At 45.1% G+C, this 18,567-nt stretch overlaps 1 protein-coding gene across 4 annotated transcripts in view; it reads left to right on the top strand.

Annotated features, from left to right (window-relative positions):
* The window catches only part of BCAS3 (BCAS3 microtubule associated cell migration factor), a 3,636,180-nt gene that overhangs the window by 1,189,199 nt on the left and 2,428,414 nt on the right, over positions 1-18,567 (top strand). For all 4 annotated transcript variants that reach the window (XM_085649432.1, XM_085649434.1, XM_085649433.1 and 1 more), the window contains exon 12: positions 14,194-14,364. In XM_085649432.1, the coding sequence (XP_085505558.1) occupies positions 14,194-14,364 (171 nt within the window). The remainder of the gene's footprint in view (positions 1-14,193; positions 14,365-18,567) is intronic.

Below are 18,567 nucleotides of genomic sequence, written 5' to 3'. Positions count from 1 at the left end.
TAGGGTGTTGTGGCAGACGATGTCGAAGGCGGCCGAGAGGTCCAGGAGGATGAGGGCCGTGGTTTCTCCGTTGTCCAGCAGGGCTCTGATGTCATCGGTGGTGGCGATGAGGGCTGTTTCAGTGCTGTGGTTGCTACAGAATCCGGATTGGGACAGGTCCAGGATGTTGTTCTCTTCGAGGAAGGAGGTCAATTGCCTGTTGACAATCTTCTCGATGACTTTCGCCGGGAACGGAAGTAGGGAGATGGGCCGGAAGTTCTTGAGGTCCTTGGGGTCTGCCTTGGGTTTCTTGAGTAAGGCGTTGATCTCGGCATGCTTCCAGCTCTCCGGGAAAGTGGCGGTCTCGACGGAGATGTTGATGATCTTACGGAAATGGGGTGCGATGGTGGAGCTTGCTTTGTTGAAAATGTGGTGCGGGCAAGGATCTGATGGTGAGCGTGGGTCCAGGAAAGCAGGGGATCGGTGTGGCTGGGGGGCGGTGAGTGTGAGGTGTCGGTGTCTGTCGTGGGGGCCTGGTTGTTGAAGCTGTCGTGAATGTCTCCGATCTTGTGGTGGAAGAAGGTGGCTAGGGAGTCGCAGAGGTCTTGCGATGGCAGGATGTCGTTGGAATTGGAGCTGGGGTTGGAGAGTTCCTTCACAATGTTGAAGACCTCTTTGCTGTTGTGTGAGTTGCGTTCTTTGAAGGAAGTCCTCTTGGTGGTTCGGATAAGTTGGTGGTGTCTGCAGATGGCGCTCTTATAGGCTGCGTTGCTGTCCGGTGTCTGTTCATGGTGCCACCTCTTCTTGAGCGTGCGGCAGGCCTGTTTGGATGCCTGGAGGTCTGCGGTGAACCAGGTTGCTTTTCTGTCGGTGCATCTGTTAGAGGGTTCCTTGAGCGGGGCGAGAGTGTTGGCGCAGTTGTCCATCCATTGCCTGAGGTTGCGGGCGGCGGTGTCGGTGGTGGGTTTCGGGCGAGGGTGGTGTTTAGTTGGTCTTCGGTGACTTTGCTCCAGCTGCGGCGGGGGGCCCGTTGTGTGTGGTGGTGCGCGGTGGACTTCTTGAAGGTGAAGTGGATGCAGGGGTGGTTGGTCCAGTGGAGTTCGGTGGTGTGGCTGAAGGTGACGTGGTTTCTGGCGGAGAAGATGGGGTCTAGCGTGTGTCCGGCGGAGTGGGTGGGAGTCGTGACGAGCTGTTTGAGACCGAGGTTGGCGAGGTTGTCGAGCAGGGTGGTGGAGTTGCTGTCATTGGTGTTCTCGAGGTGGAAATTCAGGTCTCCGAGGAGGATCTAGTCCGTGGATACAAGGGCGTGCGAGCAGACGAAGTCGGTGATGGAGTTGCTGAGCTGTGGCCGGGGGCTGGGGGCGGGGTCTGTAGATGAGGGTTCCTCTGAGGGTGGTGTTTGGGTCGATGTGGATCTGGAAGTGCAGGTGTTCGGCGGCGCTGAGGGTGTCTGTGATGGTCGAGATTCTGAGTGTGTTTCTGTGGACGATGGTGATTCCTCCACCTGCTCCGTTGGTGTGGTCCCTGCGGGTGATCTTGTAGCCGTCAGGAATGGCTATGGCGATGTAGGGTGCCGAGGAGGGGTTCATCCATGTCTCTATCAGGAAGGCGACGCCTGGGGAGGTGTCGTTGAGTAGGTCCCAGAGTTCGATGGTGTGCTTTGCTTCCCTCATATGTGATAAACCGCACCAAAAACAAATCGGTTGAGGATATGACATTTCGATTCTGTACTGCCTTAAATACTTTAAGAAGTTGTGAGTGGTTGAGGGGGCGGATCTTTGATTGTCTTTCCCATGTTTTAAAATTCAAGGTAAAGTATATCAGTGGTTCCCTTGTCTTAATGGGAGTTGTTTCCATGATATGGGCAACTTTCGGTGTTGAATTGCCACTTTTTTTTAGCATAGTTTTATCCCACCAAAGAATCAGGGAAGCAAGCAGTGTGGGGCTTCATCCTCAAGGAAGGGGTTTTGAAAATACTAATTCTAATGTGTTCTTATTTGTAGCAGACTAAAAATATTAAGATCGTTACTTGGCTTTGAGAAACAAAATGAAATATCATTCATTTTTGCGAAACATGAGCCAGGTTAGGACAGACGAGTAGCTGACTTATTATGCGGTATCGCCAGAGGAGATAATTTTGTTTTTAACGTTAACCTTCACCTTGATGTGGGCTAACCACTTGGTCGAGTCAGTTGAGTAAGTGGTCTATTTCTTCTGTATCTTCCCCTGTTTTGTAGACTAATAATGAAAAGGGGGCAATAGACGTTCTGGTCGCCCAGGGCCATGTTAAGTTGAAGGGAACATTCAACATCCCTGGTAGTTGAGTCTGAACCCAATGATACATTTGTGGGCTCATGAGCGTTCCCAGATATCCCTGTTTGTATGCTTTCAAGCTAGGCAATCTGTAGAGATTTGGAGATGATCAAGGCCATGTTGCCGGATGGCCCTTCTCTTAGTCCAAGATACTGATCCCTTAAAAGTCAGAAATAGGTATATTGTTTCCTATGTGCAAATGAACACAAGTGAATAGGTGCTATTAGAGCAAATTTAGGAAAATGCTTTTGATTGCGAGGACTGATGACCAAGTTCGCTAATTTTGGCCCTCGAAATTAATATCAAGGCAAAATGTGAGTCCTGTCCTTGTGTCTCACATCAAAGCTCTTTTGATTATTAAATATGGATTATTTTTGCAGTATTTACCTATTGACCTGAGAGATAAAATGCACACAAACATATTCGGCAATCCCCACATGGATGATTGTTTTCCCAACAATAACAATGTACTTTACTGGGACTCACTTGCTGCAGGTTCCCAGAGCAGTCACCTAACTCTGCTCTATATGTCAGCAATGAATGTTCTCAGAGGTCTCTAATGTGTGGTATGACGTTTGATATTTTGGTCCTTGCAGTTGTGACTCCTTGTCCTCACAAGACACCCTTCAATTTGTTATGTTTTGCAGGTTTTATAACAAACCCCAAAAGGATTTTGTTTTGCCCCCTTTGAGGGAATGGGAGTTTAGGGAAGTGCTTCCTGCCGTTCCTGCCTTTCTTTTATATTGGTTGTCTCCATTCAACTTGTACTCCAACACCCTTCTCCCTAGTAGAAACAGCCTTTTTCCCAGGGACTGAGAGACTATATTTTATCCTCTGAAATTCGCCAGCAACCTCAGATTTACTTAGTCGAGGTTGTGCACACAACTCAGGACTCTGGTGTTAAGCATTGGACCGATTACTCCTTTATGCCATCAAATTGGCTTCTAATTAGGCAAGGGCAGTCTGATAAAAGCCTTTGTGTTTGTTAATTCAAGTAAGCACTGGTTCCACATCTTTTATCTCTTAGCTGAACCATTGTTTGTGTCCATATCAAGGGAGTGCCTCACCGAGGCAGCCCGTCCACCCTGGATGGGGCTGACTTGATAAACGACTTCTTGTAAATTTCTCTATCAGAGCAATAACTTGGTTTTGTCTTGGTGTATTGAGACTGGCTCATCCATACGGTCAAATATAAGTGTGAGGCTTACCCTGATTTCTATTTGCAGGATATTTATTATCATCTTACCCACATCTTTCCAATAAAATTGCATCACTGGATAGTACGAAAACATGTGGATATCATCTATCCTCACTGATCCACATTTCATGCATTTTGCAGTTTCGTATACCCATCTTCTCCATTTTTTAGGGGATCCGGTACAGCCAATGCAGAGTAAATAAATGGTTCCTTCTTAAAAAAGCAGGTCTTACTCTACTATATAGACATAGATACTTGCCATTTGTCTTGTCCCATAACTCCTCTGGAAGTATGAAGTCCCCATTACTGTATTCAGAATTAATCAGTACCAAGCAGAGACTTGCTTTTTCCTTGGGGCTGGTTTCAGTAACAGTTTATTTTTGGAAGTTCCTACTGGAGCCCTCGACTTAGGAAGCTTGAAACTAGCTCCTCAGATGATAATATTTATACCTCACCAGTTTCCCCCCAGTAGCCATGTTCAGCTCTTCGCAAGACAAAAGCTTCCCTTCCTGCTCTAGGTTTCCCCATCTATGTATTCAGGCTGTTTTCATAGGGCTAGCCAAGCTATCTTCCAGACATTCTGGGTTGCCTGGCAAATTTCATAGTTTCATATTGGGGCAAAATCAATATAACAGTCTATGGCTTTCCTTATCTGAACTCATAATACGCAAGACTTTTAGCCTTAACTTTTTAAAGACATTTTTGTCGCCAAACATATAAAGTGCGGATTCCCCAGTTTAATGTCTTTCAGCATTGCTGAGAATAATGAATCCATCTCAGAAGGAACTAGTGTACTGCATTCTAGTGATCTTTAGTTGGAAAGCCCATAGATAATATGGGGAATCGGGTAAAGATAGACCCCCCCCCCCTTTTGTCCTGTTTCCTATATAATTTTTACCCCATTTGTGGCCCAAATGAAGCTAGAAATATTCTAAACTTTATGTTAAGCAACTGTTCAGAAGGATTTTAGGAGTGTTTTTTTTATATATTTGCTGAAATATCCTATAAAACATTCTTCCCAGATTATTTTGGTTCAGCACTGTATCCAGAAACTACCAGTTCACCCGGTCGAATACGTTTTGTAGCATCCAGTGCTATTACTGCTAAAGGGAGATCGAAAGTAGAGGCTATGTCAGACTCACTCCTCAAACTGTGGGTTAATTCATGGAAATACCTCCAGGTCATGAATCCCTTTTGAACCTTATGTATTAAGTAACCTACTACATTGCTTAATCTCTTAGCTGGAATATTTGCAAAGATGTTGTAGTCCTTGTTCAATAGGGATATAGGCCTGTACAACTCGCATCTTGCCGGGTTCTTATCAGGATTAATCACTAAAGTAATTGTAGCTTCCCTCCAAGAGGTGGCAACTCAGGCCCATAATTGAAAATCGCAATAAATAATCTGCATAAGATTGGTGTAACCGATTTCCCCCAGAGCCTGTACAGTTCTTTAGGTAACCCATCAGGGCCCTCAGCGTTTCCATTTTTACAACCTTTAAGCGTCAACCGGACTTTGCCATTGTCATTCACTCTGGGATGCTGCTTGGGTGTCAGAGTTTAGCAGGAAGATCAGTATCCAACCATTGTAGCACCCTATTTTCCATAAAATCTAAGTCCTCTGTATATACTTTTCTGAAGAAACCAAGGAAAGCCTCCTCTATTTTCTTACTGCTGGATACAATCCCACCCGTGCCCTGCTTCTTTACTTCCCTTACCATGTTCTGTGTTAAGTCACATTTTGTTTTCCATGCCAATAACTTCCCAGTATTCTCTTCATATTTATAGTGTACCGATTTACAAGCCTCCCACCTCTTCCTTATTCTCTCATTCATTAATCTGGCAAGTTAATCTTTTGTTTCTTGAAGCTCAGCAACTATCCCCTTCTTCTGATTTATTATATTGTTCTGAACTGTCAACTGTTCTTCTAATTTCCTCATGCCATTCTCCAACTTCCCACACTCTTTCTTATATACTCTAATTCTATGTGTCGCTATACTATTTAATATTCCCTTAATAAAGGCCTTAAATGCGCTCCAGACTAGGGTTAGGGGGGCTGAACCTTCATTAATTTGAAAAAGACCCTGCAGCATCCTCTCTTAAAGTCTCCACTACCTCAATCTGTAGAAACAGTCTGTGGTCTAACGTCCACCTTTTCACCTTCTTCTTTTGGAGGAGCTAAAGCTATAGCATTATGGCTGAGTGGTCAGATAAATTCACGGTCAAATGAGTATTATTGCTGACTGTGACTCTCCCAGTTGTTGATCAACTAGGAAGTAGTCAATTCTGGAGGCATGACAGTGCTTTTTATTTTGAAATGTATATTCTCGCTCTTTTCCCCACCTCCTTCTCCAAATGTTGCACAACCTAAGCTTCAACATCAAAATTTGAATATATACCTACATCTTGGAGGCATGTATTAACTCTCTTCTGGAAGACTTGTCCAAACATTTATCCAGTAAGACATTAAAGTCTCCTGCCATTATAATAAGAGCAGGGAGTTCCAGTAACTTCAGGTGAACATTTTTTATTGGCTAACATCGGCCTAGTTTAGACCATAATCTCCCACTAGTGAATAAATGTTGTCATACATATATTGGAAATTATCCGCCTTCCAGTGTTATCTGTGGCATATTCCATTATAATGGCCTGGATATTATTATTTAAGATGATTACCACTCCCTTAGTGCACCCCTCTTGATCTGTGCAGACCATTTGCTGGAACTATTCAAGAAATCTAAACGTTCTTTACAAGTTATATGTGTCTCCTTCAAAATGATGATCAGTGCTTGGGAGTCTCGCAAATAATGTAGAATTATTTTTCGTCTGTTTTTGTGCGCAACCCATTTATGTTCTATGATAGTAATGGTACCAAGGCTTCTCCCACTCTACCTGTAGCTCCCATATTTTAGATTATGTGCTTTCCAACCGTCTAACCAATAACAGGATGTCACAATTAAAACCTTATCTGAAGTGTCCAAGGTAAGCAAAAGGCTACTGAGGATTCTTTTAAATATTTGTTTCCCACAATGCTCCCCACCCAGTGCCTCCTTTCCACTTAACCCTCCTTTCCCACCCACGGAGAACCCTCCCAACATCCTTGTGGACATTAATAATGTCCTTTGAAGCTATCCTGGGAATGACCAAAATGCCTCTTATGACCAGACTAGGTAACCACAAGAAAACATATGGCCAAGGAGGCGTGACCCAATTAAAATCTACTGCTCATAAATGACCCCTATCCTCATACACCTTAAACAGGGGCCTACTTAGAAGTGACCTTATTTTATCATATAGCAGATGGCCTTCACATTTTAATGCTATGAATTAGTTAATCTGCTTCTGTGTGCTCTCTAAGGTTGTACATTTTGTTGTAGTACATCACTCTTAGTGTAGCTGGGAACTTCAGTTGAGCAGTGACTGCTGTTTAAAAAAAAAAAAAATTAACTCTTCATTCCGCTGTCCTAATTCCCATTGTCTTTCTAAAGTTTTACGTGAGACAGCTGACCTGATTTCAAAGGTAAACCCCATTCCTGATAATGTTTCCATTTTTAGCGCTTTCACCAGTATCTACTCCATAATAGAGTAGGTTAAAGTTTGCAAATTTCTTGTGAGGTTTCCTCCTATTGAGTTTCCTTCTATAGGCGTTGCGGTGAACTCTCTGAATGCCCCCCACTATGTTGACTGTATCATCATCTATGAGGACTACCAATTTAAATGGTTCCACCACAAAAGATCTTACGTCTTTCCCTGAAGTGCCCCCCAGAACATGTGTGATCCTCAGATTCTTTCTCCTGAAGCTATTTTACAGCTGTTCTAGTTTCTCCAGGAGCTCACCCTCCTTGTGTTTCAATTTTGTGATCTCCTCTTTACATTACGAAGTCTTTAAGCTCCGTAACTGTCTTCTCTAAGGCCTGAGTCCTTTGTGCTGAAGAGTCAAATTTTTTCTCCAGAGTCTTACATGCGCCTTCTATCTCTTTCTGGTTCACTTCGGATATAGCGGATCTATATTTGATTTTTTACATCAAATACAACATCATGTTCTCCACTGTGGGGTCGGCAGAGGTTATGTTGAGTATCTGGGTATGACTGCGTTCTACAGGTGGTAAGTGCCTAGGATCTTTCTGTCCCATTTTTCGCTTTCGTGTGGCTCTGACTGTAAGGCACTATAGGGATAAACCAGTACTACTGCCTCCTGCAGTAAGCATTATTTCTTCCACCTGGGGACAGGCACCTGGTTCACTCATATCCCCCAAGACCTGAAATCTGTTTGAGGTAGTAGCTTTAACAGTTTTCCAAATGTCACCACTGTTGTCTTTTACCAAATCAGCACTGGCTCCAGATTCACTGCCTCCGTGAGAGACCCTCTTGTTTGGATTTTTGAGACAGATTTTCTAGCAAATGTATCTGCTGGGTTGTTATTAGGTGATGCCTTAAAAAACTATCTTACTGAGGGAGTAACTTTCAGTCTCTGGTGAGCTCTAACGTCCCCTCTTCTGCCATGCTTACTCATGGAAAGCCCCCCTGCGGCTTGGAACTAGTCCTTTCTTGTTCTGGCTCCCATTGTATTTCTTGTCTGCCTTATCCGGCTTATATGTCAGCCGAGTGTCTTCCTTGCAACTAACCGCATTCGATGCTCTAACCTTGCCCTTTAAAATGACTGGCTGAATGTTCTTGGGTGGACTCACTTCTCACAGCTTTGGTGCCTGCAGTTATTGTACTTCTAGGGGTGTATCTGATACTTGCTCTAGCCAGGTACTTCTCCCCCCCAGCACGCTTGCTTAAGCACCTCAATGACTCTATGTTCCTATACAATGGGGACTCAATTATTGGTCCTGCTCGGTATCACCAGCCTCTATGTGCTCCACACCAATTTTTCTAAATCTTGCTCCTGAGCTCAGAGGTTACACTTGAAGCATGTGAATTTGAACAACTATTTGTACTGCCTTTCCTTCTCAGGCCCCGGAAAGAGATCCTAGCTACTACGCCGTAACCACGATTGACCTCCGACACCGCCCGTCTCCAGGGATTCGCATCCGCTCTCTGAGTACATGCGCCCTCAGTGATTAATGCGTTACTGGGCCACAGAACTGGGATCACTCTGGGGGCCTCTCCGTAATTCACACGCTTGAATCAGGACAAGTTTACTGCCTCTTGCTCTTCAATGCCTTTCCTTCTGCCGCCACTACGCAGCCTGCTCCAACACTCTGTCCACAAAAAATGGGCAAGTCATTCCCTCTAGGAGCACTCTACGACCTACCTCCTACAGGCTGCCATGTTCTCCCCCAGCCAACCCTTAGCCATGAGCAAACCCTGGTGAAAAGCAGAATAACATTCCAGACTTAGAAACAATCGCAATGGACCGCACTCCGCTAGCCCCTCCTCCGGGTCGCCCCTAGGGAAGCTGGTACATGGAGTTCTTGAGTGGTTCACCCCAGTGGGTGTAAGTAAGTACTTGTTGAACTGATGATCTCTAGACCCGATACATGTCCCGGGTTTTAGAATACCGCCCGAGACATGGCTCAGGTTTCGGGATAACTTCCCACATCAGTAGAGAAAATAGTTAGGGGTGGAAGAGAGGGCCGCCAAGCAACCGTCAAGGCCTCAGTGCCCGAACAGGCACGCAGGTGCGTCGTCCAGGAGCTCGTCAGCTCAAAGCTCGAGGGAGCCATTTTTAGAAACAATCGCAATGGACCGCACTCCGCTAGCCCCTCCTCCGGGTCGCCCCTAGGGAAGCTGGTACATGGAGTTCTTGAGTGGTTCACCCCAGTGGGTGTAAGTAAGTACTTGTTGAACTGATGATCTCTAGACCCGATACATGTCCCGGGTTTTAGAATATCGCCCGAGACATGGCTCAGGTTTCGGGATAACTTCCCACATCAGTAGAGAAAATAGTTAGGGGTGGAAGAGAGGGCCGCCAAGCAACCGTCAAGGCCTCAGTGCCCGAACAGGCACGCAGGTGCGTCGTCCAGGAGCTCGTCAGCTCAAAGCTCGAGGGAGCCATTTTTAGAAACAATCGCAATGGACCGCACTCCGCTAGCCCCTCCTCCGGGTCGCCCCTAGGGAAGCTGGTACATGGAGTTCTTGAGTGGTTCACCCCAGTGGGTGTAAGTAAGTACATTCCAGACTTACTGATTTTACAATTGCTCTAATGTAGAAATATATTATTCCATTGCTGTTTTTATTTATTTTAGAAGTCAGTCTTAGAAGGACATTTGATGGCTGACCCCATTATTTGTGGTGGGTATGTTGATGATGGACCAACCTTGATTTTAATGACTTAAGGCTTTTAGTTTTTAGGATGATGATCTTTTGTATTTTATGATGATGATTTGCATGTTTTATGGTATTGTTTATAAACCCTTGTGGTGATCATTGGTTGTATATTGAAGTATTTTGTTGGATGGATTATGTATGTACATTCTTATGCATTTTTTTATGGTTACATTTTTCTAACCGAATAAAGAAATTTGGTGATGATAAACGCCCTGAGAGAAATACTAACTGGAGACTAAAGAAGGCACTGCCTGTCCCTGCCTGTCCACCTTACCTGGTGCTTCAGCCTGCCAAGCAGGCCTGGCCCTTTCGGACACCGCTTCCCCTGCCTCTCCAGACTGAGGCCTCCTGTGCCACTTTCTACTCCCGCCCTCATGCTCCTTTTGCTTTTTTCCGGTTTGCCTTTTCTGTAAATTATGTCTGTTTGTCCCTTTACTCTCTGTTTCCCTCTTTTCTGAACTTTTTCGCCTCTTTGTGCACCTCTTTCTCTCTCACCCCTTCGAACTGCGCTCACTCTCCCACATACTCTTTTTGCCCCGCTTCACGTTCTCGCACTGTGCCTTCTTTTTTCACTATTTTCTCTTTTTTTGCTTCTTTCTGACTCTTGTTGACTCTTTCCTCCTCTGGCGCCTTTTTTTGCCTTTTTCCCTCATTTGTCGCTTTTTTTACTTTTGGCCTTTTTCACCCCTTTGCCGACTTTGTTTTCTTTCCCCTTTGCTGAATTTTTTCCCCCCAGCTCCACACCTCCACCTGCTCCTCCCAGCCCAACCACTCTCACTGCCCCAGGATCTCCTCGCGGACTACCTGAATGGCGGACATAGCGTGGACTTGCCAAAGATGAACCCATCTATGCCCAGCCCAGTGCCAGGACACCTGGTCGTCCTCGTACCCACTCCACCAATTACTTGACCACAGACCTCCACGGCCTGAACGCCAGATGACCTTCTAGACATTGCACCTGAGCTCACTCACTTGCACTCTAGGTATTCTCTTACACCACCTGCTGCTTCTCCTGTATGTCCCCCAGACTGCAACTCCCGCCCACCTCGTCCTCAGCCTGACACACAACAGAACCCTGCACATCACCTGCCCCTCCCTGATATACTTCCTCCTTAACATCCTCTTTCTCATTAGACATGCCATCAAAGTCTGGAACCTCCTGCATGTCCTCTTCCCAGCGCTTCTCTTTCTGACCAAAGCCTGGTTCAATCCGACTTTGACCCTGACATTGCAGTGGATTTCCCATCCCCGACTTCGAGATTACAATACAAGTCAGTAACTTCAAACCCAAAGAAGAGCTAGTTATCATCTACAAAGAAAACATCCATAGCTCCATCATTTTTGCAAACTTCAGTGACCTCCTGGAGAACCTGGACTTTAAGCTTAAGCTCAACTTGCCCAGCAACACCACCCGGGGAGGTGCCCTACTCCACAGAACCCCTGACTAAGATCCAACTTTGGAAACACCATCAACCCCTTCATTGGCCCACTGATGCTCAACTCTAGCACCTTTGTCCTTCTTGGGGACTTCAACTACCTGGAAGACCTCACCAACCCGATCACCAACAACTTCCTGGATAACTTGAACACAATCGGTCTCACCCAACAAGATCCCCGCCCACCTCACCGGACCTCTCCATGACCCTATCTTTACCAATTTCTCCGACATCTGGGTGGACAAGCCCACCCCCCCTCACCAGGACCAGTCACGCCCTAGTCTGCTCTCACTTACTCCTACCCCATCAACATGGAACCGCATTCATTAAAACAGCCTGATTCTACTGGAACAAGATCCCAGAGGAGAGCTAGACCACAGAGCTCCAAACAACCCTCCCACTACACCTTGACGACCTCTTCTGGTCATTCATCAAGTTCAGCGCCTGGATCACCTCCTGTGCAGACACCCTGGCCCTGCTCAAGATCAACACCACCCCAAGGACCAGACCACAAGCCATCTGGTACACAGAAGAACTACGACTATCTAAATGCCATTACAAGCAACTAGAATGCCAATGGAGACATGCACAACGTATACAACATAAGCATCTACAGATAAGCCCTTGACTTTACCACCAGAGACTCAGATCCCCAAACTCTCAGCCCTGACTGAACTAATTGAAAACTAATATGCCTCCTTTTCACGCATGCCTTCACTCCGCATGCAATTACAACACGGTCGTTACAACGACTGCATTGTAACAATGCATACCATTACCCTGAACAACGACTTGCGGAGGGGGGCGCTGGATGTTGGAATAGTATAATTTACTATTCCATTTCCACTCTGTTCGGACAGTAGGGAAGGTGTTGGATTTTAAATCCAACACCTTCTCCCTCCTCTGCAAGTCGTTGTTTTGACTTGCGGGATAATGGTATGTGATGGTACAACGCGGTCGTTGTAATGACCTCGATGTAATTGTATGTGGGGTGACGGCTTCGTTGTGAGGACTGTTTACCATTGAAAACAGCCCCAACAATCCCAAAGAAATGTTGCCATAGTGAGGGACTTTACCTCTCCTACTACCATCTCCACAACTGTCACCCCATCTCAAGATCTCTGCACCCAGGTCTCCAACTACTTCAGCAACAACATTAGCACCCTGTGCAACACATTTGCTCCCCAGCTGGACCTCTCCACCCTCGCTGCCCTCCAATCTGACAAGAAGGATACCTTGCAAACACCTCCATGACCTTCTGGCCCACCATTAAGGGCTTGACCCCATGAACAACACACTTTCAGATACTCAACAACTCACTCACCACTGGCACCCTCCTGTATGCCTAGAAGCACCCGCCATACTATCTGTTCTGAAGAAACTATAAGCAGACTCAAAGACCCTGGCTAATTACAGACCAACCTGCTTGATTCCGTACCTAGCTAAAGTCTTGGAAAAACTCCAAAAAACAAACAACTGATCAACCACTTCAGTGACAAACCCCTCTCAATTGGGATTCAGGCCCAATCACAGCACCAAGACTGCTTTTAAAGCCACCAGCAGGGACATCCAGATGTTTGTGGATAAAGGAGACACAGCAGCACTCGTCCTGCTCGACCTCTTAGCTGCATTTGAAAAAATGTCCCACCTGATCCTCATCCAATAGCATCTACGAAACAGAAATACCTGGACCCACTCAAGTGGATCAGCTCCTTCCTCACTGGATGCCCCCAGTTTTTCAGCCTGGCCCCTTACACCTCTTCTGCTGCCAAACTGATCTGTGGAGCCCCCCTGGGATCCTTGCTCAGCCCCATGCTGTTCCATGTCTACACTCGCCAACATCATCCAAGCCCACGGAATCCACATTATTTCGTATGCTAGTGACACCCAACTCATCTACTCCTGCTCCGCAAACACTCCCACTACCTGGTCAAAGTTGCTGTCTGCATGTCTGATGTCTCCTAATGGATGAAGGCAATCTGTCTGAAACCCAGCTCTGACAAGACAGAGGTGATACTCTTCAGCAAGATAACTTTCTCTGGACCTTGGAGTGGTGGCCATCTGACCTAGGACCAACACCCAAACAAGTTTGGACCCTAGAGATAGTGGTGGATAATCAACTCACTGACCAGCCAGATTAACATGGTCACCTCCATCTGCTTTCACACCCTCATGCCCATTAGAAAATATTTCAAATGGCTGCCACTCAACATCCAAAGAACTGTCATAGAAGCCCTGCTCACCAGCAGGCTGGATTACGGGAACGCACTGTACGTTGACATCACCACTCATCTCACCAAGAGACTCTGGTTCATCCAAAATACAGCTGCCAGATTCACACTCAAACTCCCACCCCACACTCTCCTGTCCGCACATCTCAAAAACCTCTATCGGCTCCCTGTTCACGCTCACTCTTCAAGTTCCTTCACACAACAGAGCCTTGCACAATCCAGTGCCCGCTTTGCTGAACAACCGCATCAGCTTCCACACCCCGACCCGAGGCCTCCATTTGGCCGACCTTTTACTTGCCCATGTCCCTTGCATCCGAAAAGCCGGGTGGCGCACTTCCTTATACCTGGCCCCTAAAGCCTGGAACAACCTCCCCCTGTACATCAGAGCCCTCAGCTCAGACATTTAATTTCATTAGAAACTGAAAACCTGGCTTTTCCAATAGGGCCCAGCTAGAGCTGATCCTCCTTCTTCAGGTACCAAGATACCTTCCCGATGATATGGAACTATTCAGATATTCATAATGTAATATAAACAGAGTTCAGGATGCTGAGCAGTGCATCTAGGAGAATGACCGAAAAAAGTGAAATAATAAATCGGTACTGACTTGTAAAGACGGTAGGATGCCTCCCAACCTCACTGTAATTCTCAGGTAGTCTGTAAATGAAGTAGGTGAAGAGAAGGTAACGATTGATCATTATCCGATGCATATAACGTGGTTGTTATTGACTGTACTTATGTGTTCGCTTTGGCTCTACCCTAGACTCTGAAGACTGGTCTTACCATGGTTGGGAAAGTTGTTACTCAGTTGACGGGTACTGTGCCAACAGGAGCCACCGACGAGGATATGGCAGTTCACAGCAACGTCAGACGCAGCCCCTTGATACCAGGAATCGTCACAATTATTGACACAGAGACTGTTGGAGAAGGACAGGTAATGACTATTTCAGAAAATGTGACCATGAACAGGCATGATGGACCAATTGTTAATAACTGCCTGTGGTTTTAATTTAGATGAACGATTTGGACATTTAAGCAGTTGAGCACTTTGTAGCACACACTGCAGAGGTGTGTGATCATGCCACGCTAGAAGCTTGAGGCTCGCATGTATCCTAGCCTTTTTAGTAAGGCGAAGTTGAGAAAATTAGTATTCTGATCTTTGAAAACTAAAATAACGTGTTTTTAGCACTGCAAAGCTACAAATCTGTGGCAGTGAACACCATTCGCAACACAATGCATTATTACTTCGGAGCAGACATAAAGGACAAAGCCACCCAGGGATTTATTTTGGTCATGCAGTACCCACGTTGGTACTCGCAGCCTCAAGCATGTATTACAGAAGGCACCAACCTTCTGCACACAGCTCTTTCATGTCTTACACCTCATTTAACTGTCCTGCCCCACAGAAGTGAGAGCCAGACCACGTGCCCCAGGTGATTGAAATAGATCTGAGCAGTGTACTTTATATTGAAGAAGAACTTGGGAACAGCTGTTCTTAAATAGTCTCGGGGTTTGTACTCTCAGGAAGCAACCCCTACTGCCAGTCGAATCGGGTCGTTTCCGTAACATGTCCTCACCCTGTAGACTGGAGAAAGGGAAGGCCTGCACTCATGAAAGAACCACAGTAGGAAGGAGATATGTTTACAGTTGTAGGGAATGTCAAAGAGTTAGTCTCCGGGCAGCTATGGTGTATTTTAGGAGTACATTTTGCATTCCAGCATTTATTCATTGACCCATTAAACAACTCTGCTGATTGCATAACTCCTAGAGACCTGTCATAATTGCATAAAGTAGCTTCAGTATTACCAAAAGAAAAGAAGTGGGATATGGATCCTCCAAAGGAACGAGTCCTTTATAGGCCTGTCCCCCAAGGGTAATACGTAGGCAAGGTGTAGGCACTGATGTTGGCTGGGTGACCTACTGTTCTCCTACAAAAGTAGGTGGGTTAAAGGGGATGGAAGAATGAGCTCACATTTAGCTTTCCTTATGCCCAAAGATGGATAAGACTGGGCACTCGGTCTTCCCCTGGGTTCTGGAGCCACTTGCATTTGCAATTTAGAAAAAATACTGAGTTTGAGGAAATGACATTCTGTTGAAGAATATAAAAAGTATTTTACAGATTAAATCCCAGCCCTGGTTAGAATCCCAGGGGAATTTAACCTGTTAAGAGACTTTCAAGTCACAGAATAAACTGGACAAAATATGTTGCAGTTCACACCACTGGCCCACAAAATGTGTCCTGGATCCTTTCATAATAGTGGCATTTACATAATTATCTATGATTAGATGTGGAAAATCGGTAAGTGTATGGTGACATTTGATTCCATGTGTGTTAGTCATGCACTTGAATCATTTCCTATTTTAGTCCCATGTGTGTATTGGAGAAAAAAGCTAGACAAAAAATGCCCTCGATAGATATTTATTTTTCTATGTTATGTTTTATCATATGCTTTAAATATTTTGTTAGGCAGGTGTCTGTGAATAAATTAATGTAAATGAATAGCCATTGTAAGTACTTTTCTCAAACTGTATACGGACTACGTCCCAGAAGGGAGTTGCAAGCTACATTCGAACAGGCGTGGGCTAATAATTATATGTGAATGCTGTAATTTATGAGAGCCCAATAGGTAAGTTTCTAAGCAAGAATAAGAAGTGCTTTTGATGAAGATTTCACAATTCTTTCCATTTCAGTTGCCCTTCTCTTTTGTGGCATTTAATCGGTTTTATATTTTATATCATGTATTAGTTTATATAGTGATAACACATTCTGGAGGACGCTTCAAAGAGCTTGCTAGGATGTTGGAAAGGAAGGCTACGAAAGGTCTGATGGTGAAATCATTCCATACTCAGAATCCCAGGGCATGCAGGTTTTTTGCCATTGAAAGTTTGTTGGTTGTGACATGAAGTATTACAACTGTAAGAACAAGCTGCCCTACACTGTACTTTTACGTTTGCATGCTTTTTTGTGTTTGGTATGTCCATTTTGCCCAGACACCACCCTTATTATGCTCGATGTTCTCCCTAACAGAGCCTTTTCCATTTGTAGGGACGGAGATACACCTGAGGATTTTATGCCATTTATTGTGGACATTTGAACCCCTCAAACCTTTTTTTTTTTTTTTAAACTGTGCAGGCCAACGTCTATCATATAGGTGCTCCCAAGAGGTGCGGTATACTGACTTTCCAAGTAAAGTCAATCCCCCCACGTACTGGGTAATCCTTTCAATCAATCAATCAATCAAATTCTTTATTTCGGCCAATTTGGCCATAAAAGATGCAAAAACAATATCATTAAAATGCATCCACATTAGTTTAAGAACATAGTAAAATACATAAAACCATCATAGTATAAAAAGAATTTCCGATTGCGAAAGGCGTTAAGAATCATAGCCAAAAGGATCAGTCTTTAAGATATTTTGACCTTAACTGCCACATGGCCATTAAAAATTTAGCAACTGCAAATACTATGTGGGGTGCCGTGCTCGTTTTCAATATTCTAAGGGAATGGAGATAGCTCCTTAAGCCCAAGTTTCTGCATAGAGGAGCTAACCAGTATTTTCTGGGTCGATTGTATGCAGGACAGAAAAACATAATATGGGGTTCTTCCTCATCATAAATGCAACAACCTGGGCAGATTTTATCCGTCCTTTTTGTCCAGTTGTAAGTAAATGTTTTAATGGGAAGAGTCCCTAGCCTCCATTGGATAAACAATTTTCTAGCTAGTATGGGGAAAATTATGTCCATAAACCCTTCGAATTGGTATAAATCCTTAAAATCCAAAAATCTAACAGTCAAAATACCTTTATTGGTGGCAGAAACAAGGGAGGCAAAACTTTTTTCCCTATAAATACCCACAAGGTGTTTGCGTGACACCTTGAAACAGCCTTGTTCCGGGGAATCCCATAGTTCGTGAAGACCTAGTCGGTAAAGTTCTTTCTTTATAAAAACCAGCCACGGGATTTTATCACAGAAATTATAATTCATGACATGGGCAAGCTCTTGCCTGTAGTGTTCGAGCTCAGCGGTGGACCAAAGCCTATGCCAGAATCTCAGTGGCATTAATTCCAGGTCTTCTCTTATGGAGGGTAGACCCAAGTCTAATCTTAGGGGGAGAAGGGGTGTGCCACAAGGGAGGGCCAAAAGGCGCCTTATGAAATTGTTCTCTACTTTTACAATTCCTAAACCCGCTTTGTGTCCCCAAAGTTCTCCACCATAGGATGCGGCGGCTCTTGCTTGCGTCTTATACATCTCAACTGCCGGACTGATAGGTTTGTATGTAGAGGAATTTGCCACTTTCAGAATTCCCCCTGACAGTTGAGAAAGCTTGAGCCGACTTCTAGTCACCTGAGGTTCCCAAGATAAATTCTCATGGAGAGTTACCCCCAGATACTGGAAGGTATTCACCCTCTCCAATCTCTCAGTGCTCAGAGAAGGATTAGGTCTGGTTTTAGATGATGGATTAAATATCATAAACTTGGTCTTTTCTGTATTAATTTCTAGACCATGTTGCTTACAGAAAAGGCCAAATCCATCTAGGATCCGTTGGATCCCCATCGGAGATTTTGACAGCAGGAGGGTGTCATCTGCAAACATGATGGCGGGTACCCTCCTGCTGCCCAAACAGGGGGCATCATTTTCGACAACAGTGTCAAGATGTGCTATGACACTGTTGACATAAAGACAGAACAGGGTTGGTGCAAGGACACAGCCCTGCCTGACCCCTCTGAGGACCGGGAATTTTGATGATAGTGCTCCCAACCTCCCATGCCTGACCTGTGCGTAGTTATTCTCATGGAGCCTGATAATGGCATTTAATATATGGGTCGGAACGCCTAACTCCTTTAAGGTCTGCCATAATTTTTTCCTGGGAACTAGGTCGAATGCTGACCTCAGGTCCACGAACACCATGTACAGCCTTCCCCTCTCGATGGTTACAGTTTTCCAATAAAGGAGAACGAGGCGGAAGATCTGGTCCATGGTGGACGTTTTTTTCCTGAAGCCAGCCTGAAGAGGACTAAGAATTTTATTGTCCTCCATCCACTCCGAGAGGTGGTTCAAGAGGAGGCGAGAATATAATTTTTGAGGGACATCTATGAGACTTATTGGCCTGTAGTTGGCTGGGAGAAGAGGAGAGCCC

This window comes from Triturus cristatus, chromosome 3_2, assembly GCF_964204655.1.
Source record: "Triturus cristatus chromosome 3_2, aTriCri1.1, whole genome shotgun sequence".
In the NCBI taxonomy this organism is placed as follows: domain Eukaryota; kingdom Metazoa; phylum Chordata; class Amphibia; order Caudata; family Salamandridae; genus Triturus; species Triturus cristatus.
The sequence above is the reverse complement of the archived record's forward strand: the minus strand, read 5'-3'. Positions and strand labels throughout refer to the sequence as shown.